We start from the raw sequence: 21,590 nt of genomic DNA, 5'->3' as shown, positions 1-21,590 counted from the left end.
ATAAAAAACACATTTAAAAACCAACGCCGAATACCAACGTTGCTCATAAACGTATGACTATTATTGACGAGCTGGGCTCTTCTTATCTCAATGTGTACATTTTGTATAATTCGTAAAACACCTACCTCGTGTTGATAATGGAGTTCATCAAGCATTGTTTGAACCGCATCGAGCGAGTCGAGTAAGCTAGCTTCGTTGCCACACACCTCTAGCAGCTTGTCGAGTTTGGCGTTTGCCTAAGAAATTATTTTAAAATTTAGGAAAATAAAACAACTAAAAAAAATTGGTACATTTTGAAGTCAATGGTCACCTTGGTAAGAATCGGGTAACTGAACAAGCGCTTGTATGTAATCGCAAAGCTAATATATCGTGTAATGCAAAAATAGCATGAAAATAAACAGTTGGAAAATTGCAACATGTAATATAAGAAAATTCAAATTGCAAAGCTATTACAATAAGGTGGTGTTAGCAGTCGCATTAAAGTTTTAAATAACTAGAAATTGTCAATACTTAATCATTCAAAGTTCTTTCAGCAATGTTTTTACTTTCCAAACTTTTTACTTTTAGCTCGTATAAATTGTCTAAACTCTAAAATCTAAATAATTGTATTTTCTGACACACATTCTGTTTTTGATAGGTTGTCACCAATCACACAATCCTCCTACAAACATGTACTTTTCGCTGAAAAAATACAAAGTGGGACTTTTCCGCAGGCAACAAACCTGTTCCGACGACTTGTGGTAGACGTAGGATGTTTGCAGGATTTCACCTCTTTTGCGAAGTCTGTCTTGAAATTGAATACATTGTTCCTCCACAGCTGCGAGATTCTTGCGAAGGCTTTTCACCCACTTTATTTTACAATACAATATATAGTTAACAAGGTTAGAAGATAATTAACAAACCTTAAAATACTACTCGTTCGGAAAACAACTCAGATAACCCAATAACTCCTTAAAGACTAATCTAGGTCACAGTGTTATATTTAAAATTTCCTTTGTCTCATCTTATTAAATAGTTGGGTACACTACGCACGAATCTGTAATGTAGCTTGATAATGAATCACAAAGCAAATTTATCTGAAGATGATACAAGCTTGTATCAAAAGGTCTTAGTCAAGATGATGCCGAATTACTCTACCTTTTTGGCTTTGCAACTCATTATTAAATAGTATTTTTGAATTTTTTGGTCCTAAATAATTATACCCATGTTGGCCATGTATGTTCTTAATTTTGGCTATTGCAACAAATATTTGTTCAATAAAACTTTTTTTTTGTACTAACGACTATTATAGTCGTGATTTTACTACCCACCTGGGGTTGCTGGTAATCCCCCGAACCCCACTCCCCGTTATTGATTGTTATCTTCTCGAACATTCCTTTGATTTCCATTAGGATCTTGAAGGGCTCCTGCAATCGACATAAAACTAATCATATCACTCCCTAAGACACGTGTATGAATTCCTTTGTGGTGGGTCAATGTCAACACAACAAAATATTTTAAATTGACAACGCAACTATTACTTTGGTCGTGGCTTCTTAACCATTTTTTCGTTTAGTAACCGTGATTTATAGGAAAACCAACCAAAACCGAAATGCAAGTAATATTTCAAATATCCAATGAATTTTTTTTCTTATGAGCTTCATTTCTAGTATTTCGTGTTTAGTGCATTAATATTTGGCTCTTGTATTGTTGGAAATTTTTCCGAAAACCAAAAACCAATGATTTGAGAAAGCAAAACGTGGCCTGAATTAAACCTTTTACAAGTAGCATATCATTTTAAATGGCATTCACACAGACGAATAGCGTACTACATACTGTGCATTTGGATAGAATATCCCGGTGTCTTTTCACGAGCGCTTGCGTTGATCGCAGAGAAGTTCCAAAGGCGCTCTGATGCCGCAAGTGGCCGTCACCTGGTCCGCGAACCCATTCGTGCACCTTTAACATAAAAAACACGCGTTTGTTTGTCGAACTTGTGTTGTTAAGGCATAAGTAGGGCTATCTTTTATCTGCTCATTACAGAAATGTAGTGTTGAAGATCGGTTAAACAACGGCACTTAAATGTACGGTACCATATTTTAGGCAAACAGTGCCTTTTAAAGGAAACTATACTCCTATGATTATAATATCAAAGAAACAAACTGGTTTTACATATTTATGGCTAGGATCTCCGATACTTCATATTATATTTTACTACCGATACCAGATAATTTAGCAAAACACATTGTTGTGTCATACTGTGTTCATTTAAAGTGATATACAGTTTAGTTATTTTTAGTTATTTCAGACAAATTTATATTTCAAGATGTAACACACAGCATCACTAAACATACAACTGCCAAAGTCTAAGTCAATGGTTTGTCAAATGACTTGATTCAAGTTAACCAAACGACCAGCCGTAATCACACCAAGAGTAGTCCCAGCCCACAATACAAATATAACTTAAAAATCAAATAAACTTTTAATTGACAAAATATACTTTCTGCGTTTAAGGAAAGGAAATAGGCTACGAAAAGTTTAATTTAAAAATATTGGAGTTTATTTCTTTAAAATATTGGAGTTTATTCTCAAAGACGTATGAAATTATCTGAAATGAAGGCCAACATTAGTTCCAGTTTCGACGTGAAAATGTTTTTACAGGGTAATATTCTGTCATTTACTTTAAAACAGCTATTTTAAAATATGTTTGCATTAAAATAGTAGGCTTCACCACCTCTGTTTCAAATCTTGTTATAAAAACACACAGGCCTTGAAGGTTCTATGATGAGCTATAATGATTGGTTTGATTACAGTTTCTTTGATTAAGGCGCCCGTATAATATATAATTTTTTACCAAACTGTATTTCGCGTATATATAGTTGTTATAGTCCATTTTGTTTAATCTTATTTCTATACAAACCCAATTTACAGTAAAGTACTTATCCACATAGTACTAACTTCCTGTTACGTCACACATAAGGCTAAACAATGGGAGTTTGGCAAATTAAATTTTTTTGGAAATTTTTATATTGCTTCAATGTTTCTTGCTATACCCGTTATAGTTAAAGAGAATTTATAGCAGCGAAAAAGATGAAATTTTATTTTACTGTCGGCGACAATTCGTTCGCTCCGCTCAAGGTTTTCGGTTTACAAGGTCCACCTGAACCTAAAATCGAAAGTAAGTTTGTTGAGTTCAAAAAGTGTCTCGTTGGCACAGCTCCGTTATCAGTGGAAGAATTCTTGGCAGATTTATTATTCAACGTAACGATGATGGTACTTGCCGTGATAATGCTAGTCGGCCTTTGCATAACTGGCCGCACATTGGTGTGCAGGTGAGCAAAATATTTTATTTTTTGGTTTGTGTATTTTTTAAACAAGCTGATTTAAAAATAATTATATAATTCCTGTTTATGCACATTTCTCAATATATATTTTTTTAGTGTGTTATTACTACTTCGGTGGACATCTAATGTTTTCAGGATGGGCGAAAACTTAAGCGGAAAGGTAATAATTTGTCATTATTTTATTTTTTGTAATTAAAAGGTAACCATAAGAAATGGGTAAGCATAAGAAAAATTTAAGTAACTTGTTCATAATTGTCGCCATTTGTTTACTTCTCAGAATACATGCTTACAAGGAATGAAAGAAAGCAGCAAGTTGGTTCAAGATGTGATTACTGCATACGAAGGTACAATAACCTAATTTAGTTTAAAGTCAAGTACTATAACATATTTTCTGAAACTTTTTTGACTTATTTAAAGGTATATCAGATCAAGTTGGCCGAATACAGGAAATCGCATCCAAAATTGCCAAAAAGCGACCAGCGCTGGAGAAATCGTCAGTTATAATAACAAGCTACCCAGGAGCTGAAGAACAGGGAGGAAAGCTGACTCCCGAGCATGAGTATTATTTGGATTTGTGGTCGAAACAGAAGCTACCATTCGTAAAAATTCCCAAAACCAACTGGAATGAAGTGACAGAGCTGATAAACAAAAATCCCCATCAGAGGAAGATTGGCTTTGTTATTACGAAGAAGAAATGGCGGAGCAAGCAAAACTAAAACCTGAGCCGACAAACATGAGAAAGAAGATTAACTGCGATGTGAATTTGATGGACGCATTTGAGAAAGTTTTGGAACCAATGAATCTTGTACCATTCGTTTCTGGTGCTACTCTGGAAGCTGACAAAATAACGGTGAGAGTGTAGTTCGTAGTTGCTCGCTAAAATACCATTCCTTTTTAATTGTCCAAATTTTTATCTTTCAGACCGTGTCTGGATGTGACAGTTTCAATTTGAATCCTGAAGTCGTGGATTTTGTTGATGATTTTCCCGACGATTTACCGCTGATAACAAGTGAAGACATCACGGATTTGTGTCGCCAAACCCCACTCATGGCTCCTTTAACGCCAAACGAATCAACCGCCGTGGAAATGTGGCTGCGCAGCTATCAAGCGCCTTTCTCTTTCAGAGCAAAATACCCAAACTTGTGGTATTGAGACAATGGGAATGGGCAAAAGACAACGCGAGTCGAAAGGACCGCCACCATTGCGCCGTTATATGGACGCTCGAACATTGTTTTTTACTTTTGTATTTTTAATAAAAATATATTTATAGTGGAAGCTTTGTGATTTTGTGGAAATAATGGAAAGAAAATATTAGTAAATATAATCTGTTTCTCTATATTCCAAATATTTTATTTGGTTGCGCGATAAAAATATCCGATAAAGAATTGAATTTTACCTATAGACAAACAAACATGACATTAAAGCGTTTTAAAAACGCTGTTGTTGACGGTATAATTTTGATGCTTAGGAACTAAATTGTTCATATTACGCTTAGATTTTAGTAATAATATAAAAAAAATATAACTATTTGCCGATTGGTTATAATTGAATATAGGTGCGAATCAACATCATTTACCAGATTTACTTGAATTACCTATGTAATTTCGAAAAAAAAAACTTTTTACTTAAACAATAAAAAAATTACTTTGGTCTACTTAAACCTACGTCAAGGCGTAGTAAACGACGCAACAGTAAACACTTGTAGTCTTTGCTGTAACAGCTAAAGGTTTGTCAGCACCGAATGGCAACGTTGCAATTTCTGTTTGTGGCAATTGCGTGATAAAAGTTAGAGGTTTTAGTTCAAGTGTTCTTAAACTGGGGTCCATAAAACCCTTGGGGGTACGTGAAATAGGTGAACTAGTTTTAGGGGGTCTATGAAGCCTTAATTGAAATTTGTGTATATTTGAAATCTGATTGTTTTTTTAAAGAAAGGTGTTAAATTAAAAATAAACCGTTTTCGCGCTGAACCTATGTGTTTAGACTTCATTGCGCTTTTACATGTTTTTGACCGAAACAGCATATTTCTGTCTATTTGCATTGTGACGTCAATTTATGACGTCATCTCTTAAACTATCTTGCCTACACTGGTTCACGCAAAGCAAAAATAGTTTTAAGGATCTGCGGTAAAAAAAGTTTAAGAACCCCTATTGTAATTAATTGGTGTAACAAATAACGAAGCTCTCAAAGCAGCAGTAATTGGGCTTACTTGCTAATGGTAGATCTTTTCTCCATTCAACAAAGTATTTAACTCACCACTTTGAGGTTCTCTTGGATTCTTCTTGGGGTGAAGAGCTCCTCCGTCTTTCCGTTGGCGTCGTCCACCTCCGGGATCCCGGTGACCGTCTTCCTCCGAGTCCTCCTTCTCTTGCGCTCCTCCTCTTTGTACTGAGGCGAGGTCTCCTCCAGATTGTGGAGAATTTTCTGGAAAACGTAATTCTTTAAACGGGATTCAATTACTTATTGCACGTAAATAGTCACCTATAGTTGAGAATAGGTTTAAGAATTAAACTTATTTTTTTGTTTGTAACTTTTTTTGAAGTGGCTATTTGCCCGGAAAGCTCTTTTACGCTTACACCCGTTAGTTGTAATATGTCGATTGGAACTACTTTAGTGTGTCCGGTGAATATTCTCTTTCTTTTTTTGCTTGCCGTAAAAATTATCTTGCGTTGCTATCGATATTTTTCTTCCAATTTTCACCTACTTGGTAAAGGCTAGTAAGATGGCTGTACTACTTCTCTTTGATAACGACAGAAAACCAAGTTCACCTGCAGTTTGTTGATGGTGTCCATCATCATCATCCCTTCATCCGAGATGGGTTGGGAAGGACTCGTGTGGAATCCTGTCTCGCTGTGGACTCGTCGCAGTTGCTCCAATAATTTCTCGCCTGTAAAGTGACAGTTAAAGAGTTTAATTGTTTAAATAATAATATTATTATATAGTTGCTCATAGAGGGATATACGTCTGTACTATATGTGAATTTTTTCGTATGTAAAGCTCTCTCTTTTATATTTTCTTTGTGTTTACAGTTTTTAGCTGAACTGATGATGCCGTTTTTGTTCCGTATTTTAAATAAAGTTGTTTTAGATCTTTTTCACCTTAATCGTTCGTGGAGGATCTTACAGAGTTCAAGTCTGTATTTGAAATAGTATAAAAATAAATTTTCGGAAAGGAAATAACAGTTGTAACAATGGATTATTATTATTATATTATGATAAAAAAAACAATTCACGCATTTTTTAATAATTATCCATATTTCCAGTTTTAAGAAAATTTTTAAAATATCCCGACACTGCAAAAACAAACAAATAAAAAAATTAAATGTCTTTTGCATTTTCTCTTGCCTTGCTTTAACGTTGTGTTCGGAAAGTGCGCCAGAGCGTGACGCAACTGACGCTTGACGCGATCCGAATCGCCTGACGTACTCGACGCTGATTGGGCGAGGTTGGGAACCGATCTGCTGGGCGTCAGCTGCTCGCTGAAAGCAAAATGGAGTCCGTCGAAACTGACGTTATTTATTTTGTTACTATATTTTTAACATGTATGCAGACGTGGGTAAACTAAAGCTCGTCGAAATGTGCTTTGTGGATCTTCTAGCGAAAGAGTATGCATCCCATTCGAGAGTTCATTCTTCATATTGAAACTGTGTTTTATTTCTTAATGCATTTAATTATGACAAAGTAGGATTGATATTTTATTACCCCGCATTGCTTTAGTTTCCCAAACTCGATGTAACGTTACAGTGTAACCGCTTCAAAGATCCGAACCACAACGATATTATGGTGTTGCCAAGGCTTCAAAGAGCATAGTATGTGAAAAGACTACAATATTCTTAATAATTGACTCGGCTTTCGAATTCTGATATGTTGTGTCCCCTATAACAGTCTACTCTTACTCACTCTGAAGTGGTTGCGAAAAAGCAAACAAACTATAATCTATTAAATGCGACTAGTTAACCAGCGCTGCTAAATCGGTTCGGTGCAGTTCAGCGCGGCATACCGGTGCGTCATAAAAGGTTTCTAAGTGCGCCAAAATCAAATGAAAAAATATTTAAACCGATTAGTTTTATGATTTTTTACTCTCTCTTTTCATTGGGGTCGTTGAGAATATTTTTCTTCATATAGTGCGCTGAAAATGTTCTAAATTAGTATTAACATCTTACACACAGAGTCGGCAAATGGATTGGATAGGTCGAAAGTTAGTCCGGCCCACTGGGACTTTAAAGAATGTGGTTTGGCCAGCGGCGAGCGAATTATTTGCCCACTGCTGCATTGAACCGCTTTTATACAACATTTTTTCTCACATTTCTCCATAGTCTTTTTCGCGTCTTCGGCGCAAAAGCCTCGGTCCGTTACGGTGGGGTCCTTTGGTGGGGGTCACGTCCGACACCGACCGGGTCATCCCAGGACCTGGGTCCTCTTCGGCCGGGGCGGGGTCCGGAAGGGCGTAGAGATGATTAAATGGGGCTGGTCCAACTTCGTATCTCTCCGACTTGGGACGTTCACGAGAGCGGTTCTTTGGAGCGTCTTGCCTTCTTTCTTTGCCTTTTTTCTCGCTGGTTCTCACTCTTCTCTCTCGGCGTTCCCGTTCCGGTGGGAGACTCCTGGCATTTAAATATTGTTAAAGTTAGTTTAAAGCAGGGCTGCGGAGTCGGAGTCGGACTCGGGACTCGGGACTCGACGGAGTCGGTTTGTTTTGCCGGAGTCGGACTCGGGACTTGAGTAAGACCGCATAAAACTACCCGAGTCCCGAGTCCGACGTGCGCATGCGCAGTATCAAATTTTAAAACAGTTAAGGCGGCAAAATGTAAGTTGTAAAAGTGTAATAACAAATGTGAAATATTTTTAAACCATGTAATGCGGGTGGATCAATTATAACACCGATATGAGTGGATTGCAGAAAACCACCCTAATTTAGTTGCGTAAATGGGTAAAATACAGGCTGTAGAGTCAGAGCTGGACTCGGGACTAGGCAAAATCTTACATTTGGCCGGAGTCGGATTCGGACTCGGGTGTATTTTTTTGGCCGGAGTCGGACTCGAGAGTCGGACTCGGGTTGTTTTTAACCGACTCCGCAGCCCCGGTTTAAAGCAGTAAAAAACTGGGGTTAACTCTTTTCCGGCTGGTGGCACATTTTCCTAGTGTTGCTAAAATACGCTTATTAATAGTTTATAAAGAAAACGAAAAAATACAAACTAAATTTGGACAAATTTGAAACTAAACGATAATTTTATAAAACTTACAATACATCTGATTTTTAAAATAAATAAAAGCTATTCAAAACGTTAAAATGTTGCCCACACTTCCATATATGGGCTTTAATATTCCTACTAAATCAAAAATTTGTTTATGTGATTTTCGTTTAATAATTTCAAGTTAATAATGCTCGACAAACTATTTAATATTTGGCCCGCGATATTTAGTCTTTACAGTTATCCGAACCTAAAAACGTTCGAGGGCGAGAGACTTTTATGACAAGTTTGAAGAGGATTTTTTTTGTTTGTTTTAGCATGGTTGTAAAAGCATGGTAAAAGTAATACGTAAAAGTAAAGTAAAGAAAGGGTAAAACATAAGATTGCCCAGATCCAGTATATATTTTAAACTCTGCAAAATGCCAAAGCAAATGCTCGAGAGAGACTTTTTTCCAAATCATTCATTTAAAAAACATGTGGTTGGAGCCACAAGTTTGTGCTAAGTATGCCAAATTAACCGTTGCAGAGCAAACACTTCTTCCATTTCCGAATACATATTAAGTTGAATTTGGTTTTAGTGCCATTACAGATATTTTAACCAAAAAAAGGAACACTTTACATTGGCAAACGCGGTGATCTTCGGGCAAAACTGACATGCTTTTCTTCTCAATTTTCATTGTTTTTTGTTTTCAACATGAAGCTCATGGTTCACATTAACAATGAATAACGCTTTGTACCCTACTTTTGTAATGTTCACTGTTATCTGTGAGATGAATTAGAAAAACGCACCTTGCACATCATATCCATTATCCACATACTGTGAAATGTTGTCAATATTCCTTTGTGAGATTTTTTGGGGAGGAATTAACATTGTTTAAGTATTTAAGGGAGAAATATGAAAACATCTTTGAGAACCACTGGGCTAGACGAAACGAAACATATTCGACAAGAATAAAACTTTTGTTGTATCTTAACTTTAATACAAGAATTACATAATTAGCACAAAAAATAGCACTTTAGTATGCTTTTGAACTTTGTATTTGGTAATTACCTGTTTTTTTATATTTCAAAAGTTTAAGAATGTCTACAAATGAAACCGTATGACGATTGTACTTACAATAGCCTGGGAACTTTATTTTAAACATTGTGTCATATACCTGCTTCTGCGTTTTCTTGGTGGTGCGACAGGACTCTTCGGCTGGATTGGTGACGTCACAGAAGTTCGGGGAGCGGGAACAGGGGTTAAGGGGTCGTCGAACCGCTCCGAACTTCAAGAAAAACAAGTTTACATTGCGCTTCATGCATATACGTCAACGTTGATGCAATTTGGAAGGTTTCACAAGTCAAGGTTAGTTTTGTTCAGCGCAATTTTTTACCTTTTCATGTGGTAATATATGCTTCCCTCACATGAACATTACATTTTTAAAAATTGTGTTACGAGGTTTTGCACAACCGTGTCTTGGCCTGATGAAGCACGGTTGTACGACAGCTCGTCAACTGAAACATACAATTTCCAACAGTCCCAATTATTTTAAATTTTTAGGACAAATACGGCAACAACGAAGAACAATATTGCTATATCTCGTAAAAAACACAATAGGTGGATGTGCCTAAAAAACAATGTCCAACCTGTTTTCTTTAGGAATGTGGTAGACGTATTCCCCGTCTCGACTCGTGGTACGATATCGAGGCTTTGGCGAGGGCGCCACCTGCGGACACGGTTGACCTCGGTGATGGCCGCTAGACGGCGCGTTTGACGACGTGCTCGTGTGAGTCTTGCCTGTGGCGTTGCCGCTGTCGCTGTACTCAGCACTAGACGCGGATGTACTAGGCTGCAAAAACACAAAAAAAAATTTTATTGTGTTTAATCAATTTATTCAGTAAAAAGCCATCTTGGATAGGGTTTTTTCCTGTCGATATGTGTCACTGTTCTGACAACTTGTTTAGGATTTCCTGTTTTTTTACACGTTGAAAGGCAAGGTTATTGAAATTCAATTTGAAAGAAGACCAGGTAAGGTAAAATAAAATGATGTATTTTTTGATTGGCAGTTCATTCGAATGCTCTATGTCTTGGGCTCTCTTTTGTCGCTCGAAATTGGCTTGAATTTATTTATATTTAAATTTGGTTTTAATCCGGTGTACAAAAACATCTTAGTAAAATGTCGTTAATATGCATTATTCGGTTTTCTTATTATGGATGGTCAGTTCCACTAAAACGCAACAAGATTAACTCCACCCTATATTAAAATGACGACATTATCCGACGAACCAACTATATTGATCTGTTTAAATTGCCCGTCTAAACTTTTAAATAAACCAAAGGGCGACCGTCGCTCGCCTCTCACCTGGTTACGCCTAGCAACGCTCCCGACCGTCTGGATGAAGTCCATCTTCTCCTCGGCGTCGGTGACGTACTTCTCGAAGTTGATCCTGTTCCGGATCCACTGGTGGTGGTCGTAGCAGAGCGATCCACCGAACTCTCCAGTCAGCTGATCTGGGTTCACGAAGCGGGTCATTTTCTCCACGGAGACGAGGTGCGTCTGAAAAGGTGGGAGAGATGGGTAAAGGGTTATGGAGGATGGTAAGGTTTAGATATAGCACGATAATTAGTAGAGCAAAATCTTCCTTTTATTTTTTGTTGAGCGAAACGAAACATGTAAAAGCTTCAAAAAAAAAAAATTTGCGGCCACGCCCTCTAGATTGGCTTAAAATGGTACCAAAAATGTTTTAACAAATGTCAACCATGTCATTTTACGAATTTTTTGGCATTTTTCCGTAGCTCAAGCCCTACTCCTGTCGGTCCTGTGGACTAGTAAAAGTTACTTGAAATTTCTAATTTTTCTATTTTTAAGTCAAACAAGAGAGCAAGCGAATCCATTGTAATTTACACTAAATTCTACTGGTATAGCGGTTTCTTATGCATACAAAAAACGTTTATTAAGAATTATACACTTTTTCACTTTCACGTTGTGAAAACAATATATCATTTTTCATGAAAAGGGCACTTCTGCGAAGTTTGGCGTAATGAATTCATACATAGTTTAAATCGTTGTCGACGGAATTGTGCATACAACATACAATGCGGATATTTAGCATCTATACGTTTTACAATGCGGTAAAATAGGGAATATATTATGCAAACTATTAAACTCCTATTCGACCTTGTGAAACGCAGTTGTACGAAGGTCAAGCATTTTGTGTGTCATCAGCGCCACTAAAACTTACAGGTTGAAGGCGGCCCAAAAAATCCTCAAAATGAGTGGATAAGAGATATAACTTTAAACGCTCGCACGGGGAAACGAATGCAATTGTAACGTTTTAGATTGAAGATGAGAGCTATAGTTTAAATGAATTAAACGAAAGTTTTATACCGTGAAGCGGATAAAACAGCATCAAGCGCACCACCAAATGCACAGAGAGTTAAATGTTTACGTTTTTTTTGGCAAAAGTTAATAAATGGTAACACGACTACGTTTTAGTAACTAAGTTTTGTCAGTCAATTGTTTTTATTTTTAATTGCCCATGTCTATTTTTAGCTATGTATAATAAGTTTTTTAATTGAATTGTGTTACCGTCGTCGGTGGCGCTGTGGAGCCAGTTGGCTACAAATCTTTCTAGCAGGAAAATGTAAACGACGACAAGTGTTGTATTTTAACGATGGGTTAAATGGCCTAACTTTTTTTTTGTGAGCAGCAGCAATGCATTAAAACAAAACCTACTTTGGTGGCAACAAAAAATTTGTTATATTCCTAGACGTCTCCAACAAATATATATTGTTGTTGCCTGAACTTACGATACAATGTAAAACGTAAGTTGGACCGGGTGTGGACGTTTGTATAACTAAGGGCGGATTAGAGAAAGAGTGCTTTAAACATTGGGCTAAATGTTTTCATTGTGTAAACAGTTCTTGGCACATTTAAAGCGTATATAACTTTAGCAAACAAAAATTATAATAGGACCAACTTTTAAAAGTTTGTAGTTCAACCAGATCTTAAAATTAGGTTAAACATATGGGGTTCAGTTCGGATCCAAAATAAAAGTGTGTTCAATATCATCCTAAGCAACATAATATTCCTGAAGTTTGGGTTAAAATAAAATTTGAAAGTATAAATTTATGAGAGGCGTAATCTAAACATCTCAAAGCAATTTCTAATTTTCTGCAATCAAATAGCATTTAAATTGTTAATAGAGCCATTAAAGACCCTGAGTAAAACCAAACAAACATTATACTAGGGAATATAATTAAAAATATATTACGTATCGTTTGAACTTGAACCTTCATAGCATTGCGCGGAGTAACAGGTAAACTGGTACAATGTACGTTTATGTTTACTTAACAGTCGGTAAGCGATGAAATGTATAAACGAGAGAAGCCACAAAGCAATTGAATTTGCTGTTTTACAATAACGGGACTTGAAAAGGGTACGCGAATTTATTTTGCGGCGATTGGACAAACACAGGAGGTTTCTTGGTCACATTGAATACTCCAAAGAAACAAAAATTGCCTAAAAACATAATGGCACTCAAACATATACCGGAAGTTTTCGACAAACATCAGTATTTTAATTTTTAGTCACTCAAAAGCCTCTATTGCAGACATGCGCAATTTACAATAAAAAAAGTGTTTAAAATTTTATTTTAATCGTTTGAACAAAATATGCGGCTATATCAGCCTTTCAATAGATAACCATTTAACATAGGCCTTCATCATTTGGATGTAAATACATGCGTTGTTGGGAAATAACTGATTGTTTTGTTTCTATAAGTAGTGGTTATTAAAGTATATTTTTCTCAGGTGTACCAACACTAAACGTTTAGGAATTTCAGGCCTTTGACCTAAAATATCGATGTTATTTGATATACCACGTTTTCGATGTACCGCAGCTCTTTTGCAACGCCCCATAGACAAGCCACATTTTCGTTTTCAATAATTCATAATACGCACGCGTCCTAATTCAATAAGCGTTATTGCACTGAGAGCAATAGCATATTAAAGCCTGCACTGTGGTCACCTGGAAGTCGAGGCGGTCCTTGAACTTTTTGAACTTGTAGTTGGCGCGCTGCCGTTCCCAGAACACTGCCGGCTTGACGATGCAAACCATGCCTATCTTGCCTCTCATGCAATACTGAAAAATTAATGCAAAGCGTGTAATGAACATACTGTTGGTGCCAGGCATTGTTTCAATTGTTAAATTGTTCTTTCAAATGTTACATTGTCGAAAATTTGCCAGAAAGAAAAGTTTACACTTGAGACAAAGATTGTTCGGCGGTCGTTCGAGCATATTAGCTTTTACCCCAACGTTGGTAAACTATATTGATGGTATGGAGATACACAAAATTATATAGGTGTAGTAATGCTTTATATCGCAAGGGTATATTTTTCCGTACATTTACCAAACAAAAGGGTGCAATAATATTAGTCAAAAGGCATCTGGACACATTTTAGTTTAGGCTGACATAATGTGCTTGTTTTGAACTAATACAAAATAGTGTACCATACAAAAATAGTTAAAATGGACTGCTCTCATAAGTCACGAATCGACATCTTTGCTAATAATCTTAAAGGAATATGCTTTTTATACATTTTAGCAAGACTACGCGGAAAATTATTAGATACATCACAAAAGAAAAAAACGAGCCACCTGCATTATCCTGATAAGGGGCTTGGCTGCTTTCCATGATGAACAACGAGCGTCGAGCAGAATTGTGAAAGGTCTCTGTGTGCTGAAGTTCGTAATAAACAAAAGTTAGTACATGTACGGGTTCCAGTACGCAGTGTTTTTCAAGGTGTAACGAGGAACCGAAACGGCCTTTCAAATTTATCAAACGATTTCTCAAATATAGCCTATTCTTCCTATACCTTAACTACAGCAGAAAATTAGCAGTTCGTCCTCAGGTAAAATAGTTTCGTCCCTTAAAATTGACAGGGGTCACCAAAGCTTAACCTTAAAAAAACCTGTACGTCTTAACCCTATACCTAAATTACGTTTCACGGATTTTAGAATATTCCATATATAGATTGTGTGAATATTCTAATCGAATGTACAAGGAACGTAATGTTACCGAACACTGCTTCTTGTAGGTGTGTAAGTATTACACCAAAAAGTATAACACCTACAAAATATAGCACAGTTTAATTGGGATTATAGCGTCTTTTGCATTAGCATTACAAAAAACACACATTATTAAGAGAATTTTGTTTGAATTTAAGTAAAAACCAGTAAATCCGAACCTTGCATTGAAATTAGCAGTACCCGATAAAAAAAGATAAAAATCATATAGCAGTTAGAACCAATGAATGTAAAACATTATGTTCTGCGTTATGACCAATGACATTTTTTGCCTTGATGCAGGAGAAAATATGTTCAGTTCGGTCAATACACCGTCGTACAGGGATCATTTGGCGGTTGCTCAAGGGAATAGATTCAGTGACCCTTGGCAAGTATAGTAGTAACCAATGCAATCACGTATACTAGCATACGGTTGCAACTTAAACTGCATGAGTGCCAAATGAAAAAGCAACGTTACCTTAAAATGGACGAGAGGTATCGTAGCGTGGTGCTGATGGCATGCTCGGTGTAAGGGTAGCGTTCGGTGACGTTGGGTATGGTTACGATGTGACCCCCTCGCCTGTCCTTTCCGCCTGGGTACAGCACAAAGGCGGGTTACAGCGCGACGTTTGGCCTTTGTTGTGTTGCGGGCTAATTGATGTAAACAGGACTGGCCCGCTTTATATCGAGCGATCTGGAAATCGCTTGTACCGGATTCTGATTGTAGCCGCGTTTAAACCCTTGGGCGCCTTTGTCTACCGGCGATTTCAGTTTCCGAACAGTCGTTAGTAGGTATGCTGATGTTGTTGCGCTCAGGATCGGTTTCAACCGCCGGTCTAATCCGACCGCGACTGTTTGTAGCGCCACAGCAGGTGCTTGTCTAAATAACCGCGGGATACTGATGTGTGTGCGGCGTACGTAACCAGAAGCCAGCCAGCACACAAAACCCTCAAAGAAATTTTAACGGCGAAATAAACATATTTGTCATGATTTTTTTTTAAATTCGTGGCAAATCCAAGCTGTTTTGATTTAATGTATATATGCAACTTGACCTCGGTAATGCGAAACACTTTGTTTTGTTAAATTAGATTTAACAGGGTTCCATTCTCGAACTAGGAAAATTAATCTCACGGATTAAGTACGGTATTTCCTCAAACGTATTCCAAAGCCCGAGTAGTGTATTTGAACCCCAGGCCCAGGGTATTCCAATCGAAACCTGCCCTTTATACAGGGTAATTGAAACCGTTAAAACTTAGTTTAAATCGCGACGCTTAAACGCAAAACGTTACTTCTAACTTCTGTACGTTAGTGGAAAGTTTAAATATAGGTAAAACAACATGGTTGCGTAGTGTTTTTCGCTATTATGTTACCACGAGGATCGTCACCGCTCGAACACATATGGTATTCAGCAAAAAGTTAAAGAACCACATTTATTAACACTTTTTAAATCGTAGTCAGAGAGCCGTTTTTTGAATTTTAAAAGCTGAAGACATAGGAAGAAAAGCGATTTCTACATATTGTGTCGGATAAAGGAGATTCCAGTTGTTCAGGGTCCGGATTAATGAGGTCTGTACATAGTATATGTGATAATTCTTAAAAAAAAACAAAAAAACAACGAAAAAGTAGACACAACATTTTGGAAAACTTGATGTCAAGTAAACTTTGAAAATAAAGGGCATACCTGATAAATAGGCAATTTTCCGACACAGAATCTCCTTGATGTCTTTGGCTTCCATTGCACCTGTATAAAAGATTTACAGATGAGTCAATGACTTGACTTGAGTGCACTTAAGTCACCATTTGAAATTAGATGGCTCGACTTAAGTCTTTTGGACAAATGACTGGGGTTAGGGTATAGGTGTTTTCATTTAATATTTTTTATAAAATTGGGTTATTTATCTTACTTCTTGAAACAAATCAATTCACTTGCTATATGTTGTGTTTTTTTACTTTTTAGAAGAGTTATTACTCACAATCGGGCAAGTTTAACAATTTTTATACTTTAAATTTCGATTTTGTATGACAAGGACTTAACTTGGAGTTGATATGCTCTAATTATGGCTTGATCGGGATTTGATGAATTTCTGTGGGACTTGAGTTATTTTATAAACGACTTGACTGGTAATTTAAAAATGACTCGTTTAAAACACTAAAAAATTGCACAAAAGAGAATGTGAAATGTGAATAAGGCAATAAAACCTATCACGTTAAAAACATTTCAACAATATGATTTATTCCACTTCTAGTTGTTTGTTATGGTGTGTTGCGCATGAGGTATGAAGAGCGAAAGATTATCTTAACTGTGTGTACTCATACGAAATGTCGAAGTCGGCAATGTAACTTACATTAGGGAAAAGCTGGCAATAATGTGGCGCAAACTGGTCGCGCACTCGCATCCTATTTCAGTAGTTTCAGTGTTGAAGCTTTAGGCCTAAATCAAGTGCCTATTGATGGCCACTTCAGAGCCGAGCGCACTGGTTAAAATCGTTCAACCTTCGACAAAAATTGCGCCAAAATACTTTAACTCTTTCAGGCCGCGACCGCTATAACACTGGAGGACTTTTTTCACCAACTGTTGAGGTTGTTTTAAACCACGATAAAAAGCAAATTCTGAAGGTTATGGGACCATCAAATTGTTTACCAATAAGTTTGGAAAAGCGGCATTAAACTTTACCATCTTTATTCTATGTTTGAGAATAAAGACATTGCTTAGAATTGCTGTAATTATAATTAAATGTTTTCCCGCAATCTCTAATTTGTCGTAGTTTGTTATATTTTATATTTTTAATTTGCATTATTGTCACAATTGACGTTTATTTTTTTTAAATTGGTCGATTCGTATCACAGCTGTGCTTCTAATTAACTTAAAGAGCTACTACAAAAATGTAAGGTCCCACGTTTTTTGAATTAAAAAAAAACTTGTCAATCTACCAAATCTACGCGTGACGAGTCCGCGATAGGTCCACAGAGCCAAAAAATCAGAGCTAGGTTTTTAAACACATCCCTATTCTAAAGAATTAGGAAACAGTTACAAGTTGTCAAGTGATGTAGTTGACGGCGATATGAGGCATTCGGGGAATTGTTTGGGGTCCTTGACGCCTTGAAACGTTTTCGTCCAAGTTTAGGGCGAATTGTTCCGAACTACCTCTTACCGCCCAGGCGTGAAATGTTAAACCCCAATACAAGATTCGAGTAAGTTCTTGAGATACGAGTTTTATTTCATGTGTTTGATAAAAGTTGTGGATTACTTAAGTCATGTTTCGAGTATGTATAATCGGACAGAAATAACACCGTACAGAATTTCGACGAAAGAATCTTTAAAAAAATGTTGGTTACACCTTCACTGAACCATATTCATACACAAGTGTGTGTAACTGCGATCTGGCCCTTTAGAAGTCGTACCGATGGACTAACCGAAATCAGATCATCAATAAGGATTTTGTGCAAGTGTAGAGAAACGACGCATGTCTGTTTGTGCTTGTAATTATAGCGTGTTCGCCTGGTAAAGTGTTAAATATTTCACCTAGATACTCATTTCCTTTCGTGGCCGTTCTGGCAAATCTAGCCGACATTCGACTCAGCTAATCTCCATCGCAGTCGCTCTTGTGCTATATAGTGTCACGCTACTGTTGGATTAAACACTACAGTCAACTAATGCATGCCTTACTTGCGAGACCCGTTTTTACTGCGCTGTAAGCTCTTTTATTGAAAGCGAGCTATGCTAAATTATGTGAATGTACAATAAATCTATAAGCGACCTGACAGTATGCTCTTTAAATTACAATGAAAGTTTGTCTTAGTTTCGATTTAGTGGAGTTCAGATAGCACGGTGGTCATGTCTCACCTGTTGAAATATACACAAGCAAGGCCAACCCAGAAAATAAACTATAGCCGGCAGTGAGGTATATCCATACCTGGACATCGCTCAACCAACTAAGCTGCTTTTTAAAACGAGAAATGGGCCACGCTATCCATAAGCTTGCCTCTTTACTTTATACGCCACAATTTTGAAGTGTGACCAGCTTGTTTATTGTGTTCTCGTGGTTGCATTAAATGCAAAGCAGCCTTACGCGTTCCCTAAGTGGGAGCACGTGAATAGTCAACCATGGCATCATTGCCCGCATCCTTTTCGTATGCACAGGTTGTCACTAACTGATTCCGGTTTGACCCTTTCTAAAGGCTCCCAGACCCAGTGTACTATGATATGTGTGGCGTTATCGTTAAACAGTACGACTACTAAAGGGCCAGATCTCAGTTGCATTCATGTGTATGAATATGTTTGAGTCAAGTTAAAATTAAATACATTTTTAATTGTCCTCTCGTTGAAAGACTGTATGTAGTGTTATTTTTTACATGTATTTTTTTTAGTTAGAATGAAAGGATTTACACTCTTTGAAAACAGGGTCAATTCTCAAGGGTGTATTATGTCCCAACTCTGTCGGGTTATACATGCTCGAAACATAACTTAATCCAAACACTTTTGTCAAATAAACATTAAATAACACTCGTACCTCAAGGACTTAATCAAAGGGCCAGATCACAATTGTACACACTTGTTTAATAAGATGTTTTTACTTCAGGCGTAAATACAGTTGCATAATTCACAGCACTTCAGCCAGAGTATGTGAGAAAGGTATCGCTAACTGTTGCAAACTTACCGATTTTGTGATAGGTCGGACTTCCGTTTGCGCGTTCGTTGCCGATCGGAGTTAAATACTCGCAGCTGCCAGCACCGTCCCTTTCTTCCTTGGGTTGGATCGTGTACCACAGCTTGGTGCGTTTCGAATGCGCCGACGCCATATTCGCTGGCAATAAAGTTGCGATGCCGAAACAACAAAAAAGGAATGCTTCCCTAACGCACTTTAGGGGGAAACAAAACGATACCAATAGGTTACGCATTTACAACCTACCGGTGTATAAGTAACATGGAATGCACAATTCTAGATCAAATAACATCATAACAGAATATTCGAACATACCTAATCAAGCGGGAAATTATGCTAACATTTCAAAGCGTTCCAAATTCCGGATGGACTGTTTTTCAGATAAAAATGAAAGATGAAAAATATACCAAAATTTGTTTAGTATTTTGATACTTTACGAAGTAAAGGGGTAATAAAAACACAAAATAAGCCCCTTCTAGATTGAATGCATGTGAATGCATAAATGGCGTTCAATTTGAGTTAGGCACGCATTTTTACGGTCCCGTTAATGCTGTAAAACATGCATCGTATGAAAGAAAAATCACCCTTTTGTTTCACTTTAAAACGAAAAGCGTCCTGTAAGATTTGAACAATTTAATCGAAACATTATTTAAATTTTGTCAACCGGTGCACAATGACTTCTATACTCCACCACTAAACACATTGTTACAGTAAGGCAAGCATGGCGCATCACAACTAGGTTAATAATGCACCCTGGCTCTAGCTAATATAATCCGAGATTTTCGTACAAACCCAGTGATGTGCACAATAATAAAACACTATAGTAACATGACCCAGCACGGTTCCCGTTTAAAAAAAATTGTAAGCGCAGCATAAACATGTAAATGAACTTGCTGTTTATTCTCCACGGAGTATTCATTGGTAAAAAATTAATGATTGAACGCGTAATTTACAAATGGATTTAGGCGGTCGCTGATCGCTACATTATACTTGCTTTTGATCGATTAATGAAACGCGATACAAATACTAATCGTGTGCCTGACGATAAAGAGCAATGGAGGGGATTACAATGCACGTCGCAATCAATCGGTACAAGATTTTTATACCGTTGTTAGGCAACAATCGACCATTAGCCTTGCAGCTAACAAGGTTTATCTAAACAATCTGGATTGTGAAACTGGTATAACAATTCAATTATACAAGAAAGCTTCAATTGTATGAAATTTAGTTTTACATATACACAACTTGCTTCGTTTTAGAACAACTTGTTATAATGCTGGGCTAACAAATACAAAAGAGCACTTCAGATACACTAACAATAACATACAGTTGTCATTTTGCCATGCTAAAACCGTATTGATTCATATCATAGGTCTCCAAGTAAAACTGACCTTGCAGACATTTCCTATTACAAAAGTAACTGTCTTTCTGAACCACAAATTTAGCTCTAAACCTGTGTCAAACTCTATTAACAGTTACACAATCATTGTTGTAAGTTCGGCACCTTTAAATATATGTTCCCGCCTCCAATCTTAGTTTCACTTTTGGCCGAACGGCTAACGAAACAGTTAAGTAATTAGTCGCGCCAGCCAGGTACCTGGAATTTCAAGTCTACAACAAATCTCAGCACCATGTTTCGGCGCTAACAGGCCACAACAACGTACTTACATTCTTAACGTTTTTACCTTATACAAAAGCGACCCTTTTGAAAAGCAATTTGGAACAGCACTTGAGCGCACGCCGCGCTATTGTGCTTTGCTGTAACGCGACGCTGGACAGAAAAGTACCGTTTTTGCTCTTTTGCATCGTCTAGCGGTTAATTATATCTTTCACATTTTTGTGGAATTGGCCGATTATTATGTTTTGCTCTAGGACTTTAAAAGAAGCCAGCTTTTAGCCAAATTATTTAGCTTAATTTTGGTTACAGTTTCCTAAGAATAAATATAAAACATTTTGCTTTAAAAAAGTGTTAGGCCAAATTAAAAAAGCTATGGTTATTTGGCTTAACTTTGAAATATATTGTGTATATCCTTTCCGGTTTGGGTTTTCGTCCTACATAAATCTTAATTCAGCTTTATTTTGGTTACAGTATAATTAATAGAAAACATTTTGTGTTAAAAGAAAGTTACGCTAAATTAAAAATGCTATGGTAATTTGGCTCAACTTGTTTGAAATATATTTAGTATACCCTTTGCGGTTTGGGCTTTTGTCCAACAATATTCTTAATTTTGCTTCTAACAAGCACGAGTTAATTTATCCAATGTCTGCAACTGCTGATCGGTCTTTGTGATGTAATCTGCTACACTTGTCTATTTTTAATGAGTAAAAATTCTCTTGTGCGTGAAAAGCGGATATTTTTGTGCAT

At 37.0% G+C, this 21,590-nt stretch overlaps 1 protein-coding gene across 1 annotated transcript in view; it reads right to left on the bottom strand.

The window, feature by feature from the left end:
* The window catches only part of LOC146132146 (uncharacterized), a 50,338-nt gene extending 30,977 nt beyond the window's left edge, over positions 1-19,361 (bottom strand). The window contains exons 1-16 of the mRNA XM_083397225.1: positions 19,220-19,361; positions 16,243-16,302; positions 15,040-15,154; positions 14,154-14,235; positions 13,524-13,637; positions 10,857-11,051; positions 10,141-10,343; positions 9,669-9,779; positions 7,624-7,923; positions 6,665-6,798; positions 6,089-6,207; positions 5,577-5,744; positions 1,816-1,938; positions 1,311-1,406; positions 723-848; positions 126-236 (exon numbers count right to left, since the gene is read on the bottom strand). Coding sequence (XP_083253351.1) covers positions 126-236; positions 723-848; positions 1,311-1,406; positions 1,816-1,938; positions 5,577-5,744; positions 6,089-6,207; positions 6,665-6,798; positions 7,624-7,923; positions 9,669-9,779; positions 10,141-10,343; positions 10,857-11,051; positions 13,524-13,637; positions 14,154-14,235; positions 15,040-15,154; positions 16,243-16,302; positions 19,220-19,361 — 2,199 coding nt within the window. The remainder of the gene's footprint in view (positions 1-125; positions 237-722; positions 849-1,310; positions 1,407-1,815; positions 1,939-5,576; positions 5,745-6,088; positions 6,208-6,664; positions 6,799-7,623; positions 7,924-9,668; positions 9,780-10,140; positions 10,344-10,856; positions 11,052-13,523; positions 13,638-14,153; positions 14,236-15,039; positions 15,155-16,242; positions 16,303-19,219) is intronic.
* Between the last annotated feature and the right edge of the window lie 2,229 nt (positions 19,362-21,590).

This window comes from Ascidiella aspersa, chromosome 9, assembly GCF_963924565.1.
Source record: "Ascidiella aspersa chromosome 9, kaAscAspe10.2, whole genome shotgun sequence".
In the NCBI taxonomy this organism is placed as follows: domain Eukaryota; kingdom Metazoa; phylum Chordata; class Ascidiacea; order Phlebobranchia; family Ascidiidae; genus Ascidiella; species Ascidiella aspersa.
Note: the sequence above shows the minus strand (reverse complement) of the source record. Positions and strands in the feature narration are given on the sequence as shown.